Here is a 21,889-nt window from a genome sequence, read left to right as displayed (position 1 = left end):
AATGGTCTCGACGAGGGCTACGCGTCTGTGGGGGCACACAAACACGAGTTGACGAGCGAAGCTCGTCAACTCGTGTTTGTGTGTGTGTGTGTGTGTGTGTGTGTGTGTGTGTGTGTGTGTGTGTGTGTGTGTGTGTGTGTGTGTGTCTGTGTTGTTTAGTGTCGGGGTGTGTGTGTGTGTGCTGTTGAGTGTCGTGGGTGTGGGCGTGGGTGTGTTGGTCGCCCGATGGTTGACTCGCTGCGCTCGTCAACTCGTGTTTGTGGATCTCTGTGTGTGTGCATTTGTGTTGTTTAGTGTCGGTGTGTGTGTGTGTGCTGTTGAGTGTCGGTGTGTGTGTGCGTGAGTGTGTTGGTCGTCCTCAACACCATGGCAAAGTTGGATGCCGAGGGTTGACGAGCTGCGCTCGTCAACTTTGTCGAGGGTTGACTCGCTACGCTCGTCAACTTGTCTTCTGCGTTGCAAAAGCAATAGCCCCTTACGCCTAGAATAGGCGCTCGGGCCTAATGATTTTACACCGCCAGCGCAAACTAACAATTAATCTAAAATAAATTACACCACTGATGCAAGATGACAATAAATCACAATAAATAACTTACATAAATTACAATAAATTACTAAGGCAATTAATATGTGCAACGTAGGTGGACAAAAAAAAGGAGGGGGGGTTTGATCCGGAGAGAGTCGTGATGACTATCTCCGTTTCTGTCCCCCTAAAAGGTGTATTTTTAGGGCCTTTTTGAAGGAGGCCAAAGAGGTGCATGTTTTGAGGGCGGGAGTCAAACCGTTCCACCCTTGGGTGGCCGTATTGTAAAAAGATGATTTACCCATGTTAGTCCTATAGGAGGGGGTAATCAGGTTGTTGTTTGAGCTCCCTCTAGTGTTGTGGCTGTGGGTGTCACTAAATCTGTGGGGGTGTTCCGTCAGGTATGCAGGGATAGAGGGGACCATTTTAAATGCCAATCCCATTTTGAGCTGTTTAACCCTGTCTTCTACCCTGAGCCATTTTAGGCTAGCAAAATGTCCAGGAAGAAGGTGGGTCATGGGCCCCAGATTGAGGAGTAGCCGAATCAGTTTGTTTTGGGAGGTTTGGAGCCTGGTTTTCAGGGACATTTTGATGTTTGAATACCAGGAGGTGCTAGCATAGTCAAAGAGGGGCTGAACGAGGGCTCCAGCAAGCGTCCGGAGAGCACTTTTGTTGACAAAAGCAGACATTCTGCCCAAAAACCTTGTTCTTTGATTGACTTCTTTGATCACCTTAGTTGCCATACTATCGCCAGACAGGTATTTGTCAAGAACACAGCCCAAATAGGTAATCTCTTCTTTGCTGGAGATTACTGTATTATCGACTGTGACCTTGAAATCATTAACATTTATCTCACGTAGAGAGTGTTTAGACCCAAAAAGAATCGATTCGGTTTTACCAAGATGTAGTGACAGTTTGTTATCGGTAAGCCAAGTACGGATTCTGGTGACCTCAGAGCTGAGAGCCTCCTCAACCTGCACTTTGTCCTCTCCCGAAATCAGGAGTGCTGAGTCATCAGCAAACAGGAACAATTTACAGTTACAGGCAGCCCTCATGTCGTTAATGTATAGGAGGAACAGTAACAGTCCTAGAATGCTGCCTTGAGGAACCCCACAGCTCACCGGGAGGGACGAGGACAAGGTTCCGTTTATGTCTACCATTTGTTCTCGTCCCTCTAGGTACGATTTCATCCAGTTTGTTGATGTGCTATCAAAACCAATCGCCCCTAGTTTATTCAATAGGATTGAATGGTTAACGGTGTCAAAGGCCTTCTGGAGGTTCAGCATGACCATGCCGCAGTATTTGCCCGAGTCTACTTCACGCTTAATGTAGTCGGTCAGATATATGAGGCACGTGTCAGTGGAGTGGGATGTTCTGAAGCCTGATTGGAATTCAAAGAGCAGGTTATGCTCGGTGAGGTAGCGGTTGATTTGCTCCTGGATTATTATCTCCATAACCTTTGAGATGGAACAAAGGATGGAAACAGGGTGGTAGTTGCCAGGTTCTAATTTGTTTCCTTTTTTATACAGAGGGATAACCTGCGCCGTCTTGAATTTCTGTGGGACGTGGCACTGATTGATGGATAAATTTATCAGATGGGTTACCACGCGGGCGATAGAGACAGCTGCGTCTCTGAGGAACCGGGCAGGTATGTTGTCAAGGCCTGTGGCCTTGTTAGGTCGAAGGGCAATTAGTTGTTTTAGCACATCAACGGTATTTACAAGTGTGAAAAAGAAAGTGTCCTTTTTAGCACCTAGCTTCTCATAGTGAGTTTGGATGTGGTCAGAACCATACAGACCTGAATGTGGGGGGAGTTTGCTGACCAACAGGGTGGCAATAGTGGGGAAAAAGCTGTTAAAACAATTAGCTACCACCAACCTGTCGGTCTGGAGCGAACCACTTGAGTTAACGCAGATATTACTGGTTTTTGTTTGGAGTCTGTTGCTGCAGCCTAATTGTTTTAGGGCCTCCCACAGTTTTTGTGGGTTGCTTTTGTTTGCCTCAATGTTCTCATTTAAGAAATTCTTCTTGGCATTTTTTATCATTTTGTTAACCTCATTCCGTAGTTTTCTGCTTTTTAAAGTAGTTCCTCGTTGTTGGTTTTTCTGTACTCAGAGTAACATTTGTTTCTGGGCTTGAAGGCATTCAATATTTCCCCCTTCATCCAAGGTTCTGTACGGGCTCTGACCCGAACAGCTGTTATGGGTGCTATCTTATCGATTACAGACAGAAATGCAGATTTAAAGGAAGACCAGGTCCCCTCAACAGAGGCGGAGTTTAAAGTTTCAGACCAATCAGTTTCCTCCAGCACTGTTGTTAGAGCTTCTGGGGAGTAATGCTTCATGGTTCTGCAGTTTATTGTGGTGTGACAATGGGCTGCAGGTCTATGAATTTTTCGAGTGCAGAAGATCATGTTGTGATCACTTAAATTACACTCGATGACACCACTGTTTTTGATTCTAGATTTGTCCGATGTCAGGATTAGGTCTATGATGGTTCTAGAAGTGGTGCTTACCCTTGTAAATTGCTGAATCAGCTGGGTAAAGTTATGCAGATTACAGAAGCTGCTGAAGGATTTGAAAGTCGGGTGTCTTTCCGAAGGACATTGGTGTTACAATCTCCTATCAGAATGACCTCCGAGCTTCCCAAGCCGATCACATGCTTCTCCAACAAATCATAGAATGATTTTTGGTCTGGGGGTCTGTATACTGCGCCAATGACCAGAGGTTTAGCTCTGGGATAAATGATCTTTACCCAGACAGACTCTGTGTCTGTCCGGCTATGAGCGATCCCGCTACAAAAAAACCAGACCCACAGAATTCAATCACTACCGCCCCATAGCCCGAACACCCATAATAATTAAGTGCTGGTGAATATCATCCTTCCATTTGTTACCCCACACCTGGACCCCCCCCCCCCCCCCCAATTGCCTTCTGCTACACCTTCTCCTACAGCACCTGGACTCCCCAGGTAACTTTGCCAGGATACTCTTTGTGGACTTTAGTTCCGCCTTCAACACCCGACAGAAACACCTGCTGATCCGGAAACTACACCAACTCAACACGCCTCCCCATCTGATCCACCTGATCCACAACTTCCTCACCGACAGACTGCAAGCAGTAAGGGTGGGTACAACCACATCTGTACCATTAATACTGGGGTGCCACAGGGATGTGTACTGAGCCCCTTCCTGTACATCCTCAATGACTGCCTCAGCATCTCATCCACCACATCATATCTCAAATACTCAGACGATGCAGCCATCCTTGCACTTCTCTCAGACAACAAATCAACCCGTGTACACAAGGTTGCGGGTACAAGCGGCATGCAGTTGTCTACAAATAAGTAACCAGGATACAGATTTATTCATATTTAAAAAGGAATATTTAATACCTTGAATGAATGCAATTCCTCTCCCTCTATGAAAATCAGCATATCCTTCCAATTGAAAGAGGCCTTTTTTCTGTACAAATCCAGAGGACCAGTGGGAAGGTCAGCCATCTTATGGTCCATCTTCTTGCATTCAGACTGAGGGTTCCTTGAGAAAAAGAACATCATAATTATCTTTTTCGAGCGACGCACGTTTTCCAGAGGATGAAGGAGTCGTTGTCTGTTTTTGACGTCCAGGCACTGAGCTCTGACGTCACTTCTGAGTATGGAGCAACAGACATTGCTGCACTGGCAGAGAAGTGTGAGGCTGTTCTGCAGAACCCACATTCTGGAGGTCATTAAAGTGTGAGGCTGTTCTGCAGAACCCACATTCTGGAGGTCATTAAAGTGTGAGGCTGTTCTGCAGAAGCCACATTCTGGAGGTCATTACTGTGAGGCTGTTCTGCAGAACCCACATTCTGGAGGTCATTAAAGTGTGAGGCTGTTCTGCAGAAGCCACATTCTGGAGGTCATTACTGTGAGGCTGTTCTGCAGAACCCACATTCTGGAGGTCATTACTGTGAGGCTGTTCTGCAGAACCCACATTCTGGAGGTCATTAAAGTGTGAGGCTGTTCTGCAGAAGCCACATTCTGGAGGTCATTACTGTGGGGCTATTCTGCAGAACCCACATTCTGGAGGTCATTAAAGTGTGAGGCTGTTCTGCAGAACCCACATTCTGGAGGTCATTAAAGTGTGAGGCTGTTCTGCAGAAGCCACATTCTGGAGGTCATTACTGTGAGGCTGTTCTGCAGAACCCACATTCTGGAGGTCATTACTGTGAGGCTGTTCTGCAGAACCCACATTCTGGAGGTCATTTCTAGTGAATGTGTTGAATTCAAGTCCATAATGAGTCTAGAACTTAAACATGGCCATTTTGGTGCCCTAGGCAAGATTATGATTTTGTGCCCCCCCCCCCCCCCCATAACGGCAAACATAATATATATAAAACATTAATAACAACAGCCATATGACGGACCTTAAAAGTTTAATTATTCTTCAAAACAACTAGCACACGCTATACAATACAAATAATAATTAAATAATAATAAAATAAAATAAAATAAATAAACAGAAATAAAACAGGGTTACTGTTCAGATTAAGAGGAAATTAAAAGTCCTGACTGCTTCCACACAAACAATGCAAAACAGATACATAGCAAATAATTTTGCCATGATAGCTTAGATTTTAAATTTTACACGTCTGGACTGCAGCAAAGGCATCGGTGGTATCATCAAATGATACCTGTCTTGAAAGCTCATGATTTATGCTTATTAAAGCAAGTCCATTGAGACGCTCTTGTGACATCGTGGATCTCAGGTAAGTTTTTATAAGCTTTATTTTGGAGAAGCTCCTCTCTGCAGCAGCAACTGTCACTGGAGTAGTGAGAGCAATTCTCACGGCCACCCACATGTTGGGATAAATCTCCTTCAGTTTCTTCTCCTGTATGAAACTGAGAAGTTCCAAGTTGGTCATTTTGGGTTTTGGCAAATCTGGGAATGATTTACCCATCCAGTGTCTCTGTAGCTGGTAAGAGAGGCTAAAGTTTTCTTCAGGAGATCAACTGCAACATCCGTCTGCATTGTCTCAGACTGCAATAACTTGTTGACATGCTGAATTTCTGTCAGGATGTCATCCCATATCACAGTACAGACAGAGAAACGGTATGATGCAACCTCTTCAGCTAAAGACTGTGCCTCAATTTTTATCACCGGATCTGTGGTGTGGTCTCTCACTTCCAAAAGTGCATCTCTGACTTTTGCAGCCTGGTATCTCACAGCCTGTACGCTGTTGATCCGACTTTCCCACCTAGTATCTGACCAGGATTTCAGTGTTGTGTAGACATGTGTTCTTAAGATGGACCATCTCTGAGTGGAGGCAGAAAATAGTGTGAAAAGCTTCTGCAGGAAGCCAAAGTAACCACTGGCATCTGCAGAGCTTTTTGCCCATCAGCTACCACCAGATTTACTGTGTGTGCACTGCGTGGCACAAATAAAGCTCGATTTATTATGCTGTGTTCTTCTGGCATGTACGCACATCACTGAACAGAAAGAAGTAGAGAATATCTGTAAAGACAGATAAGCCATGGTGTTACTGCTATTAAAATGCACTAATTAATTTGTTGACCTAAAATGTTCATTAAGATGTTGGTTGTGGTTATTTTCCCGCACGTCTGTTTCTTGTGTACGACCGGAACTAATGTTTGCCGTCACATGTGTTGCTACGACGGAGTTAGGTGAAGCGCAACACTAAGACTGCTGGCGCTGTGGTTGTTTTGACGTTCGTATGAAGATGGTGCTTTATTGAAGACATCCTTTTGTTTGTATTTTTGGTTTCACCGTCTGGGGTCTAAGCATCGACGCAGAACACCCAGAGAATTGTATTTTTACTCTTTTCAGGACAAGCGGCCAACGAGGTATTTGTAGTATTGTTAGCTAGCGCCAGCTAGCGTGTGGCACTCAATATTGTTTGTTACGTATCGTGCAACAGTGACGTGCAGTCAGTGGAGGCAGGTGAGGCACAGCCTCACCTGTCATCATATAAAATCATATACAAATCATGTATTTTTATTATTAAAAATAATATAAAAATCATATAATATATAATATAACATCAGTGATATTATATTGTATATTTTATGATTTTTTTATTTTAAATAATACAATTAGTGCATCACGTATTCTTGTGCTCAGCGGCATTAAAATACTGCAGAATGAGGCCACATGTAATACTGCCTTCAGCCCATAGGAGACCCGTGAGTGATTCAGCAAACTCATCAGCTGATCCGCTCGTTCAAGACAGGCTTGTAAACACGGAAGCGCTGGCTGTCTGGATGTCTGGACGTCAAGCAAGAACCCGTCTTTTCTGCTTTTCTTGCCTTCTTTTCTCAACTTCTGAAGATGTCTGGACTCGGATGGGATATTGCGACATGAAGAATTTACCGAGAAGCCTCCAAACACGAGCAGCGACCGCGCGTATTCATGGTCAAATTGCGGGACCGATTCGAGCAGAACCGCGGCGGACTGGGCCTGACAGAGTCCATTGAATGTGAACGAGTGTTCTGTAACGTTCTAGAGAACATAAGCTGTCAAATGAAGCTCAGCTTTTCCTCCATCGCTGGCATATCTCTTCCGTTCCGTTCCGTTCTCTCTCTCTCTCTCTCTCTCTCTCTCTATCTCCAGCCCCAGCTGGACGGCGACACGCCCCCTCACCCACACCCGTCTCAGAACATGTGTTTAACAGTTAAACATCAGTTAAACCTTAACTGATCAACACGTTAAATGTTTCCAATCAAATGATGAACAAGCTGTAGGTTCATTTATTTGTAAATCTGACTGTGCCTCACCAGACACGAACCCCACCGCACGTCACTGTCGTGCAATGTATTAATATTTCTTCGTTGTGAACATTTAATGTAGTTTTCACGGCGTATGGTGTATGACAGAAGGAGAGAAAGAGAGAAGAGCAATAAACGCCCGTTTCAGAGAACCAACCTGTGTCTGTGTCGTCATGCAAAGAGCTACACACGGTATAATGGCGTTCTACCGTCGTCTGGAAAGCGAAACTATTCCAGCTTCGACGCTGCACACGGAGATGACGCATTCAAAGGCGTCGGAGAACCATGGTGTGTTCACGAACATGGGACATGTGACAACTCACGTCAGAACGAACAATTATCGGCTGAAAACGCGTCTATGAGCCGTGCAACGCCAAACTAATAATATGGGCTTTCTAAAATACATTTATTAGTTTATTATTTTCCTTTTTTTTATTTATTTATATATATATATATATTTTCGAGGCTTGGAGTGGTGCCCCCTCCAGCAGGTGGCGCCCTAGGCAATCGCCGAGCTTGCCTATGCCGCCGCATGTCGCTAAAGAGTACTTGCAAGGTTGCATGCTCTTTAAGCTGTTGGGTTTCTGCTTTTCCTCGGTTCTTTTATTATACCTCGTGTTGGAGGTGTTTATTCAATGATGAGTCAGGATTATAAAACGAATCAAGTTTACTGAAGGTTTTCAGTAATTACAAAGCTGGTAAGGAAACACAGCGCCGGACTCTGCCGAATCCCAACAAGCTAAGCGATGACCCAAAGGGATACGGGCCAATCTCCCTTCTGTGTGTACCCTTCAAACTGCTGGAACGCCTCATCCTGGCTTGCCTCACCCCAGTGATCGACCCCCAGCTCCCCAAAGAACAAAAGGCTGGCGCCGTCTTCTTGGACCTCACAGCTGCCTGACACTGTTTGGCTGCGCTGGCGACATATGAAGCTTCTGAAGACCATCCCGGACAAGCACCTGGTGAGCTTCATTATGGAGATGCTGAGCAACTGCAGCTTTAAGCTCCAGACCAGCAACGGCCAAAGCAGTAGGGTGAGAAGGCTCAGGAACGGTGTCCCACAGGGCTCTGTGCTGGCACCGATGTTATTTAACATCTAGGGCGATGGTGGCGCAGGTGGTTGAGCGGGTCGTCCTATGATCGAGAGGTTGGCGGTTCGATTCGATTCCCGACCTTCACATGTCCACTGTCGTTGTGTCCTTGGGCAAGACACTTCACCCACAATCCCTGTGTGAATGTAGTGAGCGAGTGAATGTTGGTGGTGGTCAGGAGGGCCGATGGCCCAAATTGGCAGCCTCGCTCCTGTCAGCCTGCCCCAGGGCAGCTGTGGCTAGTAGCTCCACCACCACCAAGTGTGGTGTGAATGAATAATACACAATGTGAAGCGTCTTTGGGTGCCGAGAAAAGTGCTATATAAAATCAAGCATTATTGTTATCTACATCCACAACCTACCCCTAACAACATCAAGGAAGTATGCCGTCCTTGTATATAAGTATGTCGTCTGGCTATGCAGACGACATGGCGATCCTGCTTATCAAACCCTCTTGGGAAGCAGTAGAGGAAGGCCTTACAGAGGATTTGGCCATCCTATCCTCTTATCTGAAGGACTGGCGACTCAAGCTCAGAGTCGAGAAGACTGTTGCAACAATGTTCCACCTCTACAACAGGGAAGCAACACGTGAAATCAACATCATCGTTGACGATGCACAGCTACAGTCCCAGTCCTCCCCAACACACCTTGGCATGAAGCTCGACAGAACATTGTCCTTTAAACCAGCGGTCCCCAACCTTTTTCCTGACACGGACCGGTTTCTTGCCGGTCAATTATTTCGCGGACCGGAGGTGTAATTAAATAAAAAGAAAAATGAATATATTCTTAACAATAAACGTTATATTATGCACTTGCAATAACTATTATAAACAAGTATTACACCAATATCTACTCACCATAAATTATGGTCCCAATAATTACTTCTGTCCTTCATGTTCACATTTTTTGTTTAATAAATACCACATTCTTGTGTTTTAATCCAGGCTTCAGGTCTTTTACTTCTGGGTTCTTGTCTTTATGTGCTGAAGCAGTTTTGAACCCTTCATTGCTCGTTAACAAAGCTAATCAGCTGTTGTAGATAAACCGTGTTTTAAGTCTGACTCCTGGTTTGTCTGTGAAAATAAGTTTTATTTTCTTCCTCCTCGGTTGGACTTTCCATTAGCAAAGAAGCTCTGCAAAAACGTTTGTTTTGTAATTTTATTTTCGCTAGTTTACGTCTGTTTTTAGTAACGTATCACGTAAAGCATGACAATTCACAGGTGAATTTTACGTTGGCGAAAATCCGGTTGTTTTTCAAAATAAAACACCTTTTAGACGCTAATAATCGATACAACTTAAATTGCATACATTATTTATTCTTTCTGTGCGGCCCGGTAACAAATGCCTCACGGACCGGTACCGGGCCGCGGCCCGGTGGTTGGGGACCACTGGTTTAAACAACATCTGGACAGTGTGAAAGGAAAGACCACTGCCCGTGCAGCACTGATGCTGCGTTTAGCCGGAACCACGTGGGGAGCCTCCACCGAGGCCCTGGTCCTTCCTGCTACTGAATACTCTGCCCCAGTCTCGAGCCGTAGCACCCATTTCCAAAAGCTGGACGCTGCCCTTAATAGCACACTACGGACTGTCTCCGGATGCCTACGTGCCACTCCAACCAACCAACCGATCCTTGCTGGAATCGCCCAGGCAGAGATCAGGCGAGACGCAGCCATACTAGCTCTCGCTTGGAAGGCACATCTGAGCGAATCCCACCTCCTCCACAAGGTTGTCATGGAGACGCCACATCATACCCGCCTCAAGTCCAGTCGCCCTTTTGCCGCACAGGCCCAGGAACTGCTTCGCACAACACCAGCTGACATGTCTAAGGAATCCTGGGTGAAGGCCAGATGGAGGGACCAGTGGAAGGCGGCAGTACCATCCAGGCTCCACCGCTGCATTGAGGATCCAACAGATGTTCCTGGCCAGGACCTACTCCGCAAGGATGGGAATACCCTCAACCGGCTGCGGACAGGAGTTGGACGCTTTGGTGCAACAATGCAGAAGTGGGGTCTTGCAGACAGTGCCCACTGTGAATGTGGGGATCCATCACAGACTGTGGACCACGTGCTGACCAGCTGCCCCATATACCGCCGGCCAAATGGTGATCAGGGCTTAATTGACTTGGACAATGACACACTGGACTGGCTTGCTGCTACAGAGCTGAAGGTCTAAGGCAGGGGTGGGCAAACTCTTTGACTCGCAGGCCACAATGGGTTCTAAAATTTGACAGAGGGGCCGGGCCAGGAACAGATGAATGGAGTATTTGTGTATTTGTGTATTGTGTATTTGTGTATTTGTGTGAGCTAATATAAATGACATGCAAAACCCATTACATGAAATGATTTGGCCTTTTACAGGTAGCATTACAGGGAAAAGGTCAAATGAATCAGGTTTAATTCTAGTAAAATTTAATTTAATGAAATAATTTGGACAAGTTCGGGGGGCCAGATTAAATAGCCCAACGGGCCGCATATGGCCCCCGGGCCTGGGTTTGCCCATGCCTGGTCTAAGGACATACGACAGAAGAGGAAGTGCTACACAACACAACACAGGAAAGAAATTATACAAAGTTACAGGAACAAACATTGACCAAAGTATGTCTCCATGGTAACCCTCTGGCAACTGAGAGGCTCCTCCCCCTCAGGATGGCTCAGAATTAAAAAAAGATTTACAGGTCATTTGTTTAACCATTTTATGCATCACATTATTTTATGGATGAGTTTACTTGTTTAATCTGTTGCTATGGGAACCCAAACAAACAGTGTTCAAAACAGATTAACTCCAGGAAAGGGAGCAAAGGAAAAATACAGAGCTCATCAAGGATCAAGAAATATGAACGTCCAGAGACAAGACTTCCTGTTTCAGGCTTTTTCCTTCAAAATAAAACGACAGCTTTTTTCGGGTGGAATGAATTTCGAGTGGATCACCAATGAGCAGATTAATGGATTCCCCCTTTGATCCGGATGAACCATGGTTTGTTCTTTCATGCATTCAGTATGCCTTTCTCATCAAGTTGAAAGGGCTCAAGACACGACACAAACTTTATGTAAATTTACCATGACATAATGCATCTTCTTTATGAGATAATATAACATTTTCAACGCCAGCGGCTTCAAAACTACGTCGCCATTCCGTGACGTCGGCGACAGAACCGCTCAGGTTACTACGACTGTGTTACGACCACTGTTAGGAGGTAATTACAAAGTGGAAAGGATTCCTATAAACCTTTCACATTTTCATAAACTACTTCAATGCTGGATCTTGTCTGAACATAGGGGGGTCTGAGCAATGTCGTTACCATACCCCTAACCCATTGACGTCATCAATGTGCACGCGAAAACATGGCGGCCACCACGTATGAATTTATGTTGTAAACAAAACGGATTTGATAACTTAGGAGAAATTTTTATGTATTTTTGTAAATGTACTTTTAGACCGATTTCTAGTTACAGTCGAGGTTCCCTTTAAGCTTTTACCCAGGTGCAAATAGTCACATCTCCAGTGGCTAGCAGGTTGCAAGCAGAACTGTCACACCCACAACACCAGGAAGTTGGGAAACCATAAGGAAGACCTCCAAGGACAAAACTCCCTGGAGTGAGTTTATTGACAGGACAGGGTGTTGACGGATCAATGAGACTGGGAATATTCATTGGAATGGAGATGGAGCAATGGGACTGGGAATATTCACGGGATTGGAGACGGACCAATCGGACTGGGAATATTCACGGGATTGGAGATGGACCAATTGGACTGGGAATATTCAAGGGATTGGAGACGGAGCAATCGGACTGGGAATATTCATGCGATTGGAGAAGGAGCAATCGGACTGGGAATATTCACGGGATTGGAGACGGAGCAATCAGACTGGGAATATTCATGGTATTGGAGACGGAGCAATCGGACTGGGAATATTCACAGGATTGGAGACGGAGCAATCAGACTGGGAATATTCATGGGATTGGAGACGGAGCAATCGGACTGGGAATATTCACGGGATTTGAGACGGATCAATCGGACTGGGAATATTCACGGGATTAGAGACGTAGCAATGAGACTAGGAATATTCACGGGATTGGAGACGGAGCAATCGGACTGGGAATATTCACGGGATTTGAGACGGATCAATCAGACTGGGAATATTCATGGGATTGGAGACGGAGCAATCGGACTGGGAATATTCACGGGATTGGAGACGGAGCAATGAGACTAGAAATATTCACGGGATTGGAGACGGAACAATGAGACTGGGAATATTTATGGTTTGGAGACAGAGCAATGAGACTGGGAATATTCATTGGATTGGAGATGGAGCAATGGGACTGGGAATATTCAAGGGATTGGAGACGGAGCAATCAGACTGGGAATATTCACGGGATTGGAGACGGATCAATCAGACTGGGAATATTCACGGGATTTGAGACGGATCAATCAGACTGGGAATATTCATGGATTGGAGATGGAGCAATCGGACTGGGAATATTCACGGGATTGGAGAAGGAGCAATGAGACTAGGAATATTCATGGGATTGGAGACGGACCAATCGGACAGGGAATATTCATGGGATTGGAGACGGAGCAATGAGACTAGGAATATTCATGGGATTGGAGACGGACCAATCGGACAGGGAATATTCATGGGATTTGAGACGGAGCAATGAGACTAGGAATGTTCACGGGATTGAAGACGGACCAATCGGACTGGGAATATTCACGGGATTGGAGACGGATCAATCAGACTGGGAATATTCACGGGATTGGAGACGGATCAATCAGACTGGGAATATTCACGGGATTGGAGACGGAGCAATCAGACTGGGAATATTCATGGGAATATTCATGCGATTGGAGAAGGAGCAATCGGACTGGGAATATTCACGGGATTGGAGACGGAGCAATCAGACTGGGAATATTCATGGTATTGGAGACAGAGCAATCGGACTGGGAATATTCACAGGATCGGAGACGGAGCAATCAGACTGGGAATATTCATGGGATTGGAGACGGAGCAATCGGACTGGGAATATTCACGGGATTTGAGACGGATCAATCGGACTGGGAATATTCACGGGATTGGAGACGTAGCAATGAGACTAGGAATATTCACGGGATTGGAGACGGAGCAATCAGACTGGGAATATTGGGAATATTCACGGGATTGGAGACGGAGCAATGAGACTAGGAATATTCATGGGATTGGAGACGGACCAATCGGACAGGGAATATTCATGGGATTGGAGACGGAGCAATGAGACTGGGAATATTCATGGAAGAAACAGGTGGGAAATGTGGGATTTTATTGTAAAGCAGAACTTTCTGTCTAAAGAAAGGAACCAGCAGGACGACTTCAGCCTTTGTCTCGTTAACAACACAGGAAGTGATTGTGATCCGTGAACAGACAGGAAGCACTGGGGGAGGGGCGGAGTCCAGGAGGAACAAAGACACGCCCGTTTACTCCGACACCTCCGGACTCGTTAGTGTCCAAGTCCCGCCGCAGGTTCCAGGAGGACTGGAAGCAAAGGAAGGATTTCTGAGGACGGACAGCAGAGACGACTCTAGAGGCCGTCAGATGTCTCTCGTCTCAGATCACATGACCCCAGGAGGACCAATAGGACAAAGGGAAAGCACAAACAACCCAGCAGCCGAAGAGTTAAAGTGTAATGATGGAGGACGTTCTAAGGACGTCGGATGAAGACAGTCTTAAAGATCCTGTTTGACGTCTCCAGAGAAGAGAGACAAGAACAATCCCCGAAATATTTAAATGACACCGTTTAGACTCTAATCAATAAGTATCGATCACTGGATCCTCGTCGCTGATGTCTTTGATCGGATCGTGTTCTGGTGAAGACCCGGTGGACTCCAGTTCAAACAGGATGATGTGGGGACACCGCTCCTTGTCCCAGAACCCTGCGGAGACAGAACCAACAGAACTGAGCAGAAACGCCACGAAGCCACACCCAAACCCGATCAGTCCACCTTAAATGTCCAGGTGGACTCATTGTCTTTGTCCAACAACCTCAGATCCCTTCAGGTGAAACAGCTTCACCTTTTGTTGTGGAAAAGACACCAAAGGACAAAGACTATCTTGTCTCACAAGTCTGACAGAGAATAATCTCCCCGTGTCAGAAGGTTCTTCTACACATAGTTTCACACACGAAGACACTCACTGCGTTCATTCTGTCCTTGTCCCAACGCTCGCCGGCTGGATGACGACCTCTGGCCGGATGTCCACCTCTGGCTGGATGTCCACCTCTGGCTGCATGTCCACCTCCGGCTGCATGTCCACCTCCGGCTGCATGTCCACCTCTGGCTGTAGTCTCTTCGTGAGCTCAGCGCTGTCCTCAGAAGGTGGACGAGGGTTACCTGGATAACAAAGACGCATCAGTCCACCGCTCACGGTTGCAGGTGAACGGACGCGAGTGGATCACCAGCAACACTCCATCAAACAAAAGTAGCTGCTGCTAAACAGAGGAGACGAAGAACGGGACGTCCTCCGAGAGGAACCGGGGACAGTTTAACGCTTGTGTTACAAAAAAAGTCCCATTCATGACCCTTCAAGTGGACAAAATGTCCACCTGTAAAATGTAATATTTTTCCTGACCTCATTCTGCACCTGATCCAGTTGGAGAGATAGAGACACCCCCCCCCCCACCCTGCATGACTGTGTCAAATTCCATAAACATTGATAAATAATCAACTGAGATATTGAGGAAAATATTTTGAATCTCCATTGACTGCAATATTAACAAATAGTTCCAAGTGATCCAGAATCCAGGATCTCTTCTGGATCATCACCGAAATGTAATCATCTGTTCCTGGAAACATTCCCGACAAATCCTGGAAACTTCATCCAGATCCGTCAAGAACCTTTTGAGTTATCTTACTAACAGCCGGACAGACAAACGGCGGTGGGAAATATGGGTTTTCAAATTTAAGCCCAAATTACCCCCCTTTCAAAAATCACCCCTCTGTGACCTTTTCTTGGACACTATGTAGAACAAATGGACATGTTTGTCTGAAGGGTCGTGGACAGGTTAAACATGGATTACACAGTCAAATTATGGACGTTGAGATTTTGTGACTCCGCCTCACCAAAGAGGACGGTGGTTGTCCTGGAGGGAGTTTAGAATTTCTGAAATGGACTAAACTGTCCAGGAGTTACTCAAGGGTCAACACAGCACGACTGTCTTCCCTGGTCCGTCATCGTGGTTCTGGACTCTGAAGCTGAAACCACCTCCTGTTTGCTTCATCAGGTCAAAGTGTCCAATCAAAGCCAGGAGACAGAGACTGGTTCTGTCTGGGTCGCTCACATGTCCTCTGTCTGTACAGCTTGAATCCAACGGCAGCCGTGAGGACGAGAAGAACCGCTGCAGTGATGACGATGATGATGATGGCGTTCACGTTAGTGGGTTCCTCTGGAGAGCAGAAAACAACAAGTCAGAGAACAACGTCCATGTCCCAACAGAACCGTCCTGCAGACGGACACCACCTGGTTGGTGGTCCTGCCGTCCTGTTTAGGTGGTTTCATTTCCACCTGTCCACAGGAGGACAGTCTGTGCTGCTTTCTGTCCTGATGTTGGTTCCAGTCTCAGGGAGACTCGTCCAATGTTCTAATGTTCTGACAGAGGTTTGACTTTAAAACTAGAAACTTCTGAAAAATGAAATGGATCCAAAAGACTTTTTCTCCAACTCCAGACTGAAACCTCCGAAGCGCTGGAACGCTGCGTCCCTCTGCTGAGGCTGGACAGTCCCACAGCTCTGTGGACCTGTCCTCATGGAGAAACACAAGGTTCTGATAACATCCTGGTCCACATCAGGAATATGGGGAACGTTTTACATCCCAGCTTCTGGAGAAACAAAGGAACGTGGTGAAGAACGCTGATTCCATAAAGGAGCGTTAGAATCAACGTGTCTTCCCACGGTACTGAAGGACTTCATGTTGGACCCGTGTCCCACCCTCCTAGCTTAACGTCAACATTCACTGGGTTCTGGATCATCCTGCTAACAGATCCAGGTCCTATCAGAACCTCCTCCGCAGTTCTGGATCATCCTGCTAACAAGCAGATCCAGGTCCAATCAGAACCTCCTCCGCAGTTCTGGATCATCCTGCTAACAGATCCAGGTCCAATCAGAACCTCCTCCGCAGTTCTGGATCGTCCTGCTAACAGATACAGGTCCAATCAGAACCTCCTCCGCTGAGGACATGAACTGACTTTACTGACATCGTCCTGCATGAATGAAAGCCCAGTGGACATCGGACCGCCACCACACACAGAACTATCACTGATTCAAAGGCTTCCGTCTTCTGTGCAGGTACCGGGTTAGGGTTCTGGTATCGTTGTCTGGGTCCCGGGTGGTTTATTGATTATCTGAACTCTAAAGTTACACAGAAAACAGCAAACAACAACAACAAAAAAAAAAACTTCTGTCCAACTCTTCAAACCCATGATCTGGACCATCAGAGAGACAGAAATGTGTCCCCACCTTCACCCCCTGATCCCAGTCTCACCCCAGTTGGTCCAGATCTTTCCTTTGTCCAGTCTGGTGACCAAGTCGTCCTTCACACCGAAGAGCTGGAACACACAGTCGTACCTCCTCCAGTCTTCAGCCGCCGCCGATGAAAGGTCCAGGTCCACACTCATCTGGAAGGTTCCGTCATGGTTGGGGAGGATCTCTCCGTGCTCCACCTCCTCATGAAGCTCCTCCCCATCCTTCCTCCAGAAGAGAGCGGCTCTGTCTGGGTAGAAACCTGTAGCGAAGCAGCTGACGGGAGAAGAAGGAGTCTTCTGGAGGAGAAACACTGAGGGGAGCTCTGGAGGAGGAAACAAAGACACGTTAGAGAGGGGAGATCTGGAGGAGGAGATAAAGACACGTTATAGAAGGGAGCTCTGGAGGAGGAGACAAAGACACGTTAGAGAGGAGAGCTCTGGAGGAGGAGACAAAGACACGTTAGAGAGGGGAGCTCTGGAGGAGGAGATAAAGACACGTTATAGAAGGGAGCTCTGGAGGAGGAGACAAAGACACGTTATAGAGGGGAGCTCTGGAGGAGACAAAGACACGTTAGAGAGGAGAGATCTGGAGGAGGAGACAAAGACACGTTATAGAAGGGAGCTCTGGAGGAGACAAAGACACGTTAGAGAGGGGAGATCTGGAGGAGGAGACAAAGACATGTCATCAGGAGTCACTGTTGTCGCCAGAGACACTGAAACAACGCAAATAAACCTCAGAGGAGAGGAGGCGACAAAAGAAGGGAGGAGCAGAGGAGAAGAAGACTGAAGGAGGACAGAGAGGTAAAGGACAGAGTGTGTCTCTGTGTGTGGGTCAGAAACAGCAGAGGAACATGAAGGTTGTTGGTTTGAAACTCCACCAGGTGATGTGCTTCTACCTGTTCTCAGCAGAGAGCTCCTCCCATACTCCAGATACTTCCTCCCCCACTCAGGACACACCTGGGTGAAGTAATACTTGTAGTATTCCATCAGAGCTCTATCATGATCCAATCTGTGTTTGGTGATGACAGCCTGAGGACTGGGAGCGATCCATGTCTCCGTCTTCAGGTCCAGGACGATGAAGTCTTCTCCATTATAACCACACTGAAGAAAACCAGTGACCTCTCCAGTCTCATCGTCCCACTCACAGCCGTACATCCTCTGGTAAATGTGGACACCTGAGAGAGAGACAGACTCCAGTCATCGAACTGGTCCTCACTGGACCCAGCAGAACCAGCAGAACCAGTGTGAAGTAGCTTAAACAGATCGTTCAATATATTGTGTATTTCTCAGAACATCTGTGTATAATCCTCTTTTAATGCTCAAACCCCCCCCCTGTGTCAATTTCTCTTCTCCTGGGCGACTAACTGCTGAGGTGGGAGAAGGGAACACCTCGTGCTGTTCCAAGCTATCTGCCCAAGGCTGAAGTCCTTATCTGCAGCCTGAGTGGAGACAAAGCACTCCATTGTGTATTCCTGATCTTCAGTAGCCTATGTTTGTCAAATCATTCTTCGCCTGGTGCTTATCAATAACACACCAATCAGTAGAAGTTAGGACAGAGCCACTCTGTTCTTCTTGACCTTACTCACGATATCCATGTGTGTGATGCTTATAAAAACTGTGTGCTGACCAGGAGGAGGCGGAGTGTGTTGGTGAGCCGAACGCAGCTAACTACTCCGTCTCTCCATCCCTCCCGGCCGACAGCTGTCTTTAATAAATCTAATAATTACAGTTCTGCCTCGTTTCGTCTCTTCGGTGCAAGGCCTCTCTGGGTTTATTCATTTTAGACCCAACACCAGTCTGTGTCCCGGAGCTTTAGAAACCCAGCAGTGATGCAAAAGGGTTCCTGCAGAGGTGTGTATGTGTGTGTGTGTGTGTTTACTTCCTACAGCATGAACACAACATTTAATAAACACAAACAAACCTTCTGATTGGTTGAAGAGCTTCTTTAAAGATTCCATGTTGAATTTGTACTGTTCTTGGTTCCCCACTTCGTTCCTCGTCTGTTGGGTCCAGTACTCTGGATGCTCTGCTGTGACTTTGTCCATCCAGTCCTGTTTGGGTTCTGCTCTCTTGGTCTTACTGTCATAGTGATCCATCTGGACGTCATCGATCAAACCAACGGACACAAACTCCGGGAAGTTTGAGACTCCAGAAGACGCCGTCTGGAAATACTTCACAGAGTGAGTCTCTGAAAGAAAAAACAGAATCACGATCTGAAGGTTGAACCTGTTTCCACCTGATGACATCACTTCCTGCTCTCCACTCACACCTGAACCTGTGACCGATGACAACTTCTGGTTCTGATTACAGGTTTGAACTCTGAGGCTCCTGCAGCTGAAACCCAGCAGAACTTCTTCTTCTATGGTTTCACAAAGTCGCGCTGGTCATTTTCCACCATCAGCTGATAACTGGCATCATTTTCAAGGCCAGATGTCGGAGAGTTTGTGAATTAAAACGGTTTGACCCTAAAGATTTGGGTTTCAGCACCACAACAAATAAAGGTGTGACCCGGTCCCGAAACACCGTCAGGTCCTGATGGGCAGAACCTGCAGAACCCAAAGCCTGTTTCACTCACAACAGATTTTGTGATGAATATTTCTCATTAATATTGATACATTTAATATTTGAAGGACACGGTTCTATATAAGAAATAACGCCAGTCTAACACCAGTTATAACACCAGTCAGCAGTTATTACAGCAGTTACAATACCAGTTATAACACCAGTTATAACAGCAGTTATAATATCCGTTACAGTCTGGATTCAGAGCGGATTCTGATCCTCTGACGTTCCAACATTCCCTCCATCATCAGCTGACGTCTCTTCCTTCTCGTCCTGGTTCTAACAGTTGGTTCTGTTCAGGTATCAACAGGAAGGTTCTCTGATTTGTTCTCTTTGAGTTCTGACACTTCCATTGTTGTTCTCCTCAGAACCTCCGCCGTCGTCTGAGGACATGGACATCCTGTTTCTGTGTCACGTCCAGAATGCTGAACAAATCCGTCCCCTGCTCATAGTTCGGTGTGGAAACCGTGCGGTCCAGTCCATGCTGGGTTCTGAGGCTGACACGGGTCAGAACCCATCCAAACGGATCAGGACATTTGTCAGCTGGAGAATAAAGCTGTCCACTCTCTGGTGGACAAACTCTATCATGAAGACGCAGCTTGGAAACCATCTCTAAACCGGTTTGTTGTTGGACCTCAGCAGAACCACCGACCGACACCAGCACACCTCCGTCATCAGGTCTGATGTCTGTCTGAGCCGGAGGTTCTGAACCCATCAAATTAAAGAGGACAAAGAAGGAAGAACTACCTTTGTCCTCCTGTCCCAGTTTGACCTGAAGTAAATGGACTTTACAGGAAGAACTTTAAGATGACGGGTCGGTACCGTTTGGACATTTCTAGACTCCTAACATTTCAGGAAGTCCAACAACAGAACCGTCAACCCAGACAGCAGGATAGAAACTCACCTCCCACCGCCCCAGGTACACCTGTACCCAGAACCAGAACCAGAACCAGAACCGAGGTCTTCATCGTGAACTGTCCCATCTGCAGCTCAAACAACAGAACAGCCACAATATTCTTTAAAGCTTCCAGTCCGACCATCAAGGGTGAAGTGAGGACAAAACACGAGAGGAGCGGACTTCCCCGTCCGTCTGAGCCAATCAGAATTTAGTCTGAGCGATGACGTCGCTTGTTACTCGGCAGAACTGTCACAGGTTGTGAATCAAAAGCGAAAGTAGAATGGATCTTATTTTAAGCTGCGTCAGAGTCTTTGTTTGAGCGTCTCAGCAGGTTCTGAGTTCTGGACGCTGAAAACTTCTGGACCGACAGAAACGTGAGCCGCTGTTGATGTTTGATCCGGATGCTGCTCCGCTTTCTGCTCCACTTTCACTGCGCTCATGTTCCTGGTCGAGTCAATGCGGAATAATAAAAGTCCCACCTTGAGTTCTTCAGCTGAGACAACAGAACCCATGATCCGAACAGGGTCCATCTTTACCTGACAGGTTCTGCTGTTGGTGACGTCGAGGCTCGACCTGCTGGTCGTTACCTGAGCTCATCATTTAGCTTCAGTAAGGAAGTAAATGTTATTTATATATTATATATTATTCATAGATCACCTTCACAGACAACAAGCCACAAAGTGGCTGGCCTAACTCTGAAGTTTAACCTAGATAGAAGGCCAGAAAAAAACACCCTGTGGAGACTGAATACTGGACTATTGAATAATAATGCGTTCAAAGCCGAAATGGCAGAGGAACTGAAGACCTATTTGGAATTCAACGATAATGGAACAGTTAATCCTGCAATCCTGTGGGATGCTGCTAAAGCATATCTTAGGGGGAAAATCATAGCCAAATGTGTGAGGCTGAAGAGGCTAAGAGACAAGAAATTAGCAGACTTGCAGGCGCAACTAAGAAATTTGGAACAACTGCATAGTATCAATAAGGATCCTTCGACACTGGAGCAAATGAGGCCAATTAAACAGGACATTGATAAGATCCTTGGTGAGGAAATTGAAAAAAAAGCCAAGATTTATGAAACAGCGACATTATGAGGTGGGATCTAAAGCATCTAGATTACTTGCATGGAAACTTAGGAAGCAGCAAAATGAAAATTTAATCCATAAAATCAAGGATCCTATAACAAACAAGTCACATGATAAACTGGAGGGAATCCATAAGGCATTTGAAAAATATTATCAATCTCTATACACACAACCAGATAAGCCAGATGACTCTTCAATTCAGCAATTTTTAGCTTTATTAGATTTACCCTCTATAGGAAATGATCAAAACAATACATTGGTTCGTGAAATAACAATAGAGGAGATTGATGGTGGAATTTTGGGTCTCAGTGCCAATAAATCACCAGGCTGTGATGGGTTCCCTCCAGAATGGTACAAAGGCATGAGAGAAATGTTACTTCCTCTGCTGAAAGCCTCCTTCAACCACACCCTGAACTGTTGACTCCGCCCACCATCATGGAGTGAAGCATTTATATCAGTAATACCAAAGGAGGGGAAGG

At 46.2% G+C, this 21,889-nt stretch overlaps 2 protein-coding genes across 2 annotated transcripts in view; both read right to left on the bottom strand.

Moving 5' to 3' along the window:
• The window catches only part of LOC137913689 (peroxisomal acyl-coenzyme A oxidase 3-like), a 36,678-nt gene extending 25,417 nt beyond the window's left edge, over nucleotides 1-11,261 (bottom strand). Inside the window, exons 1-2 of the mRNA XM_068757323.1 lie at nucleotides 11,247-11,261; nucleotides 3,917-4,036 (exon numbers count right to left, since the gene is read on the bottom strand). Coding sequence (XP_068613424.1) covers nucleotides 3,917-4,036 — 120 coding nt within the window. The 5' untranslated portion in view covers nucleotides 11,247-11,261. The remainder of the gene's footprint in view (nucleotides 1-3,916; nucleotides 4,037-11,246) is intronic.
• A 3,320-nt stretch (nucleotides 11,262-14,581) lies between these two features.
• LOC137913690 (major histocompatibility complex class I-related gene protein-like) lies at nucleotides 14,582-20,410 on the bottom strand (the record flags this gene model as incomplete). Its single annotated transcript, XM_068757324.1, has 6 exons — nucleotides 20,332-20,410; nucleotides 18,787-19,053; nucleotides 17,762-18,040; nucleotides 16,886-17,188; nucleotides 15,687-15,791; nucleotides 14,582-14,739 (listed from the first exon to the last, which is right to left on the bottom strand). Coding segments are annotated over exons 1-6 (1,191 nt in total), but the record flags the coding sequence as incomplete, so codon positions are not given.
• Nucleotides 20,411-21,889: the final 1,479 nt, after the last annotated feature.

Source organism: Brachionichthys hirsutus, unplaced genomic scaffold, assembly GCF_040956055.1.
Source record: "Brachionichthys hirsutus isolate HB-005 unplaced genomic scaffold, CSIRO-AGI_Bhir_v1 contig_747, whole genome shotgun sequence".
Taxonomy (NCBI): Eukaryota; Metazoa; Chordata; class Actinopteri; order Lophiiformes; family Brachionichthyidae; genus Brachionichthys; species Brachionichthys hirsutus.
The sequence above is the reverse complement of the archived record's forward strand: the minus strand, read 5'-3'. Positions and strand labels throughout refer to the sequence as shown.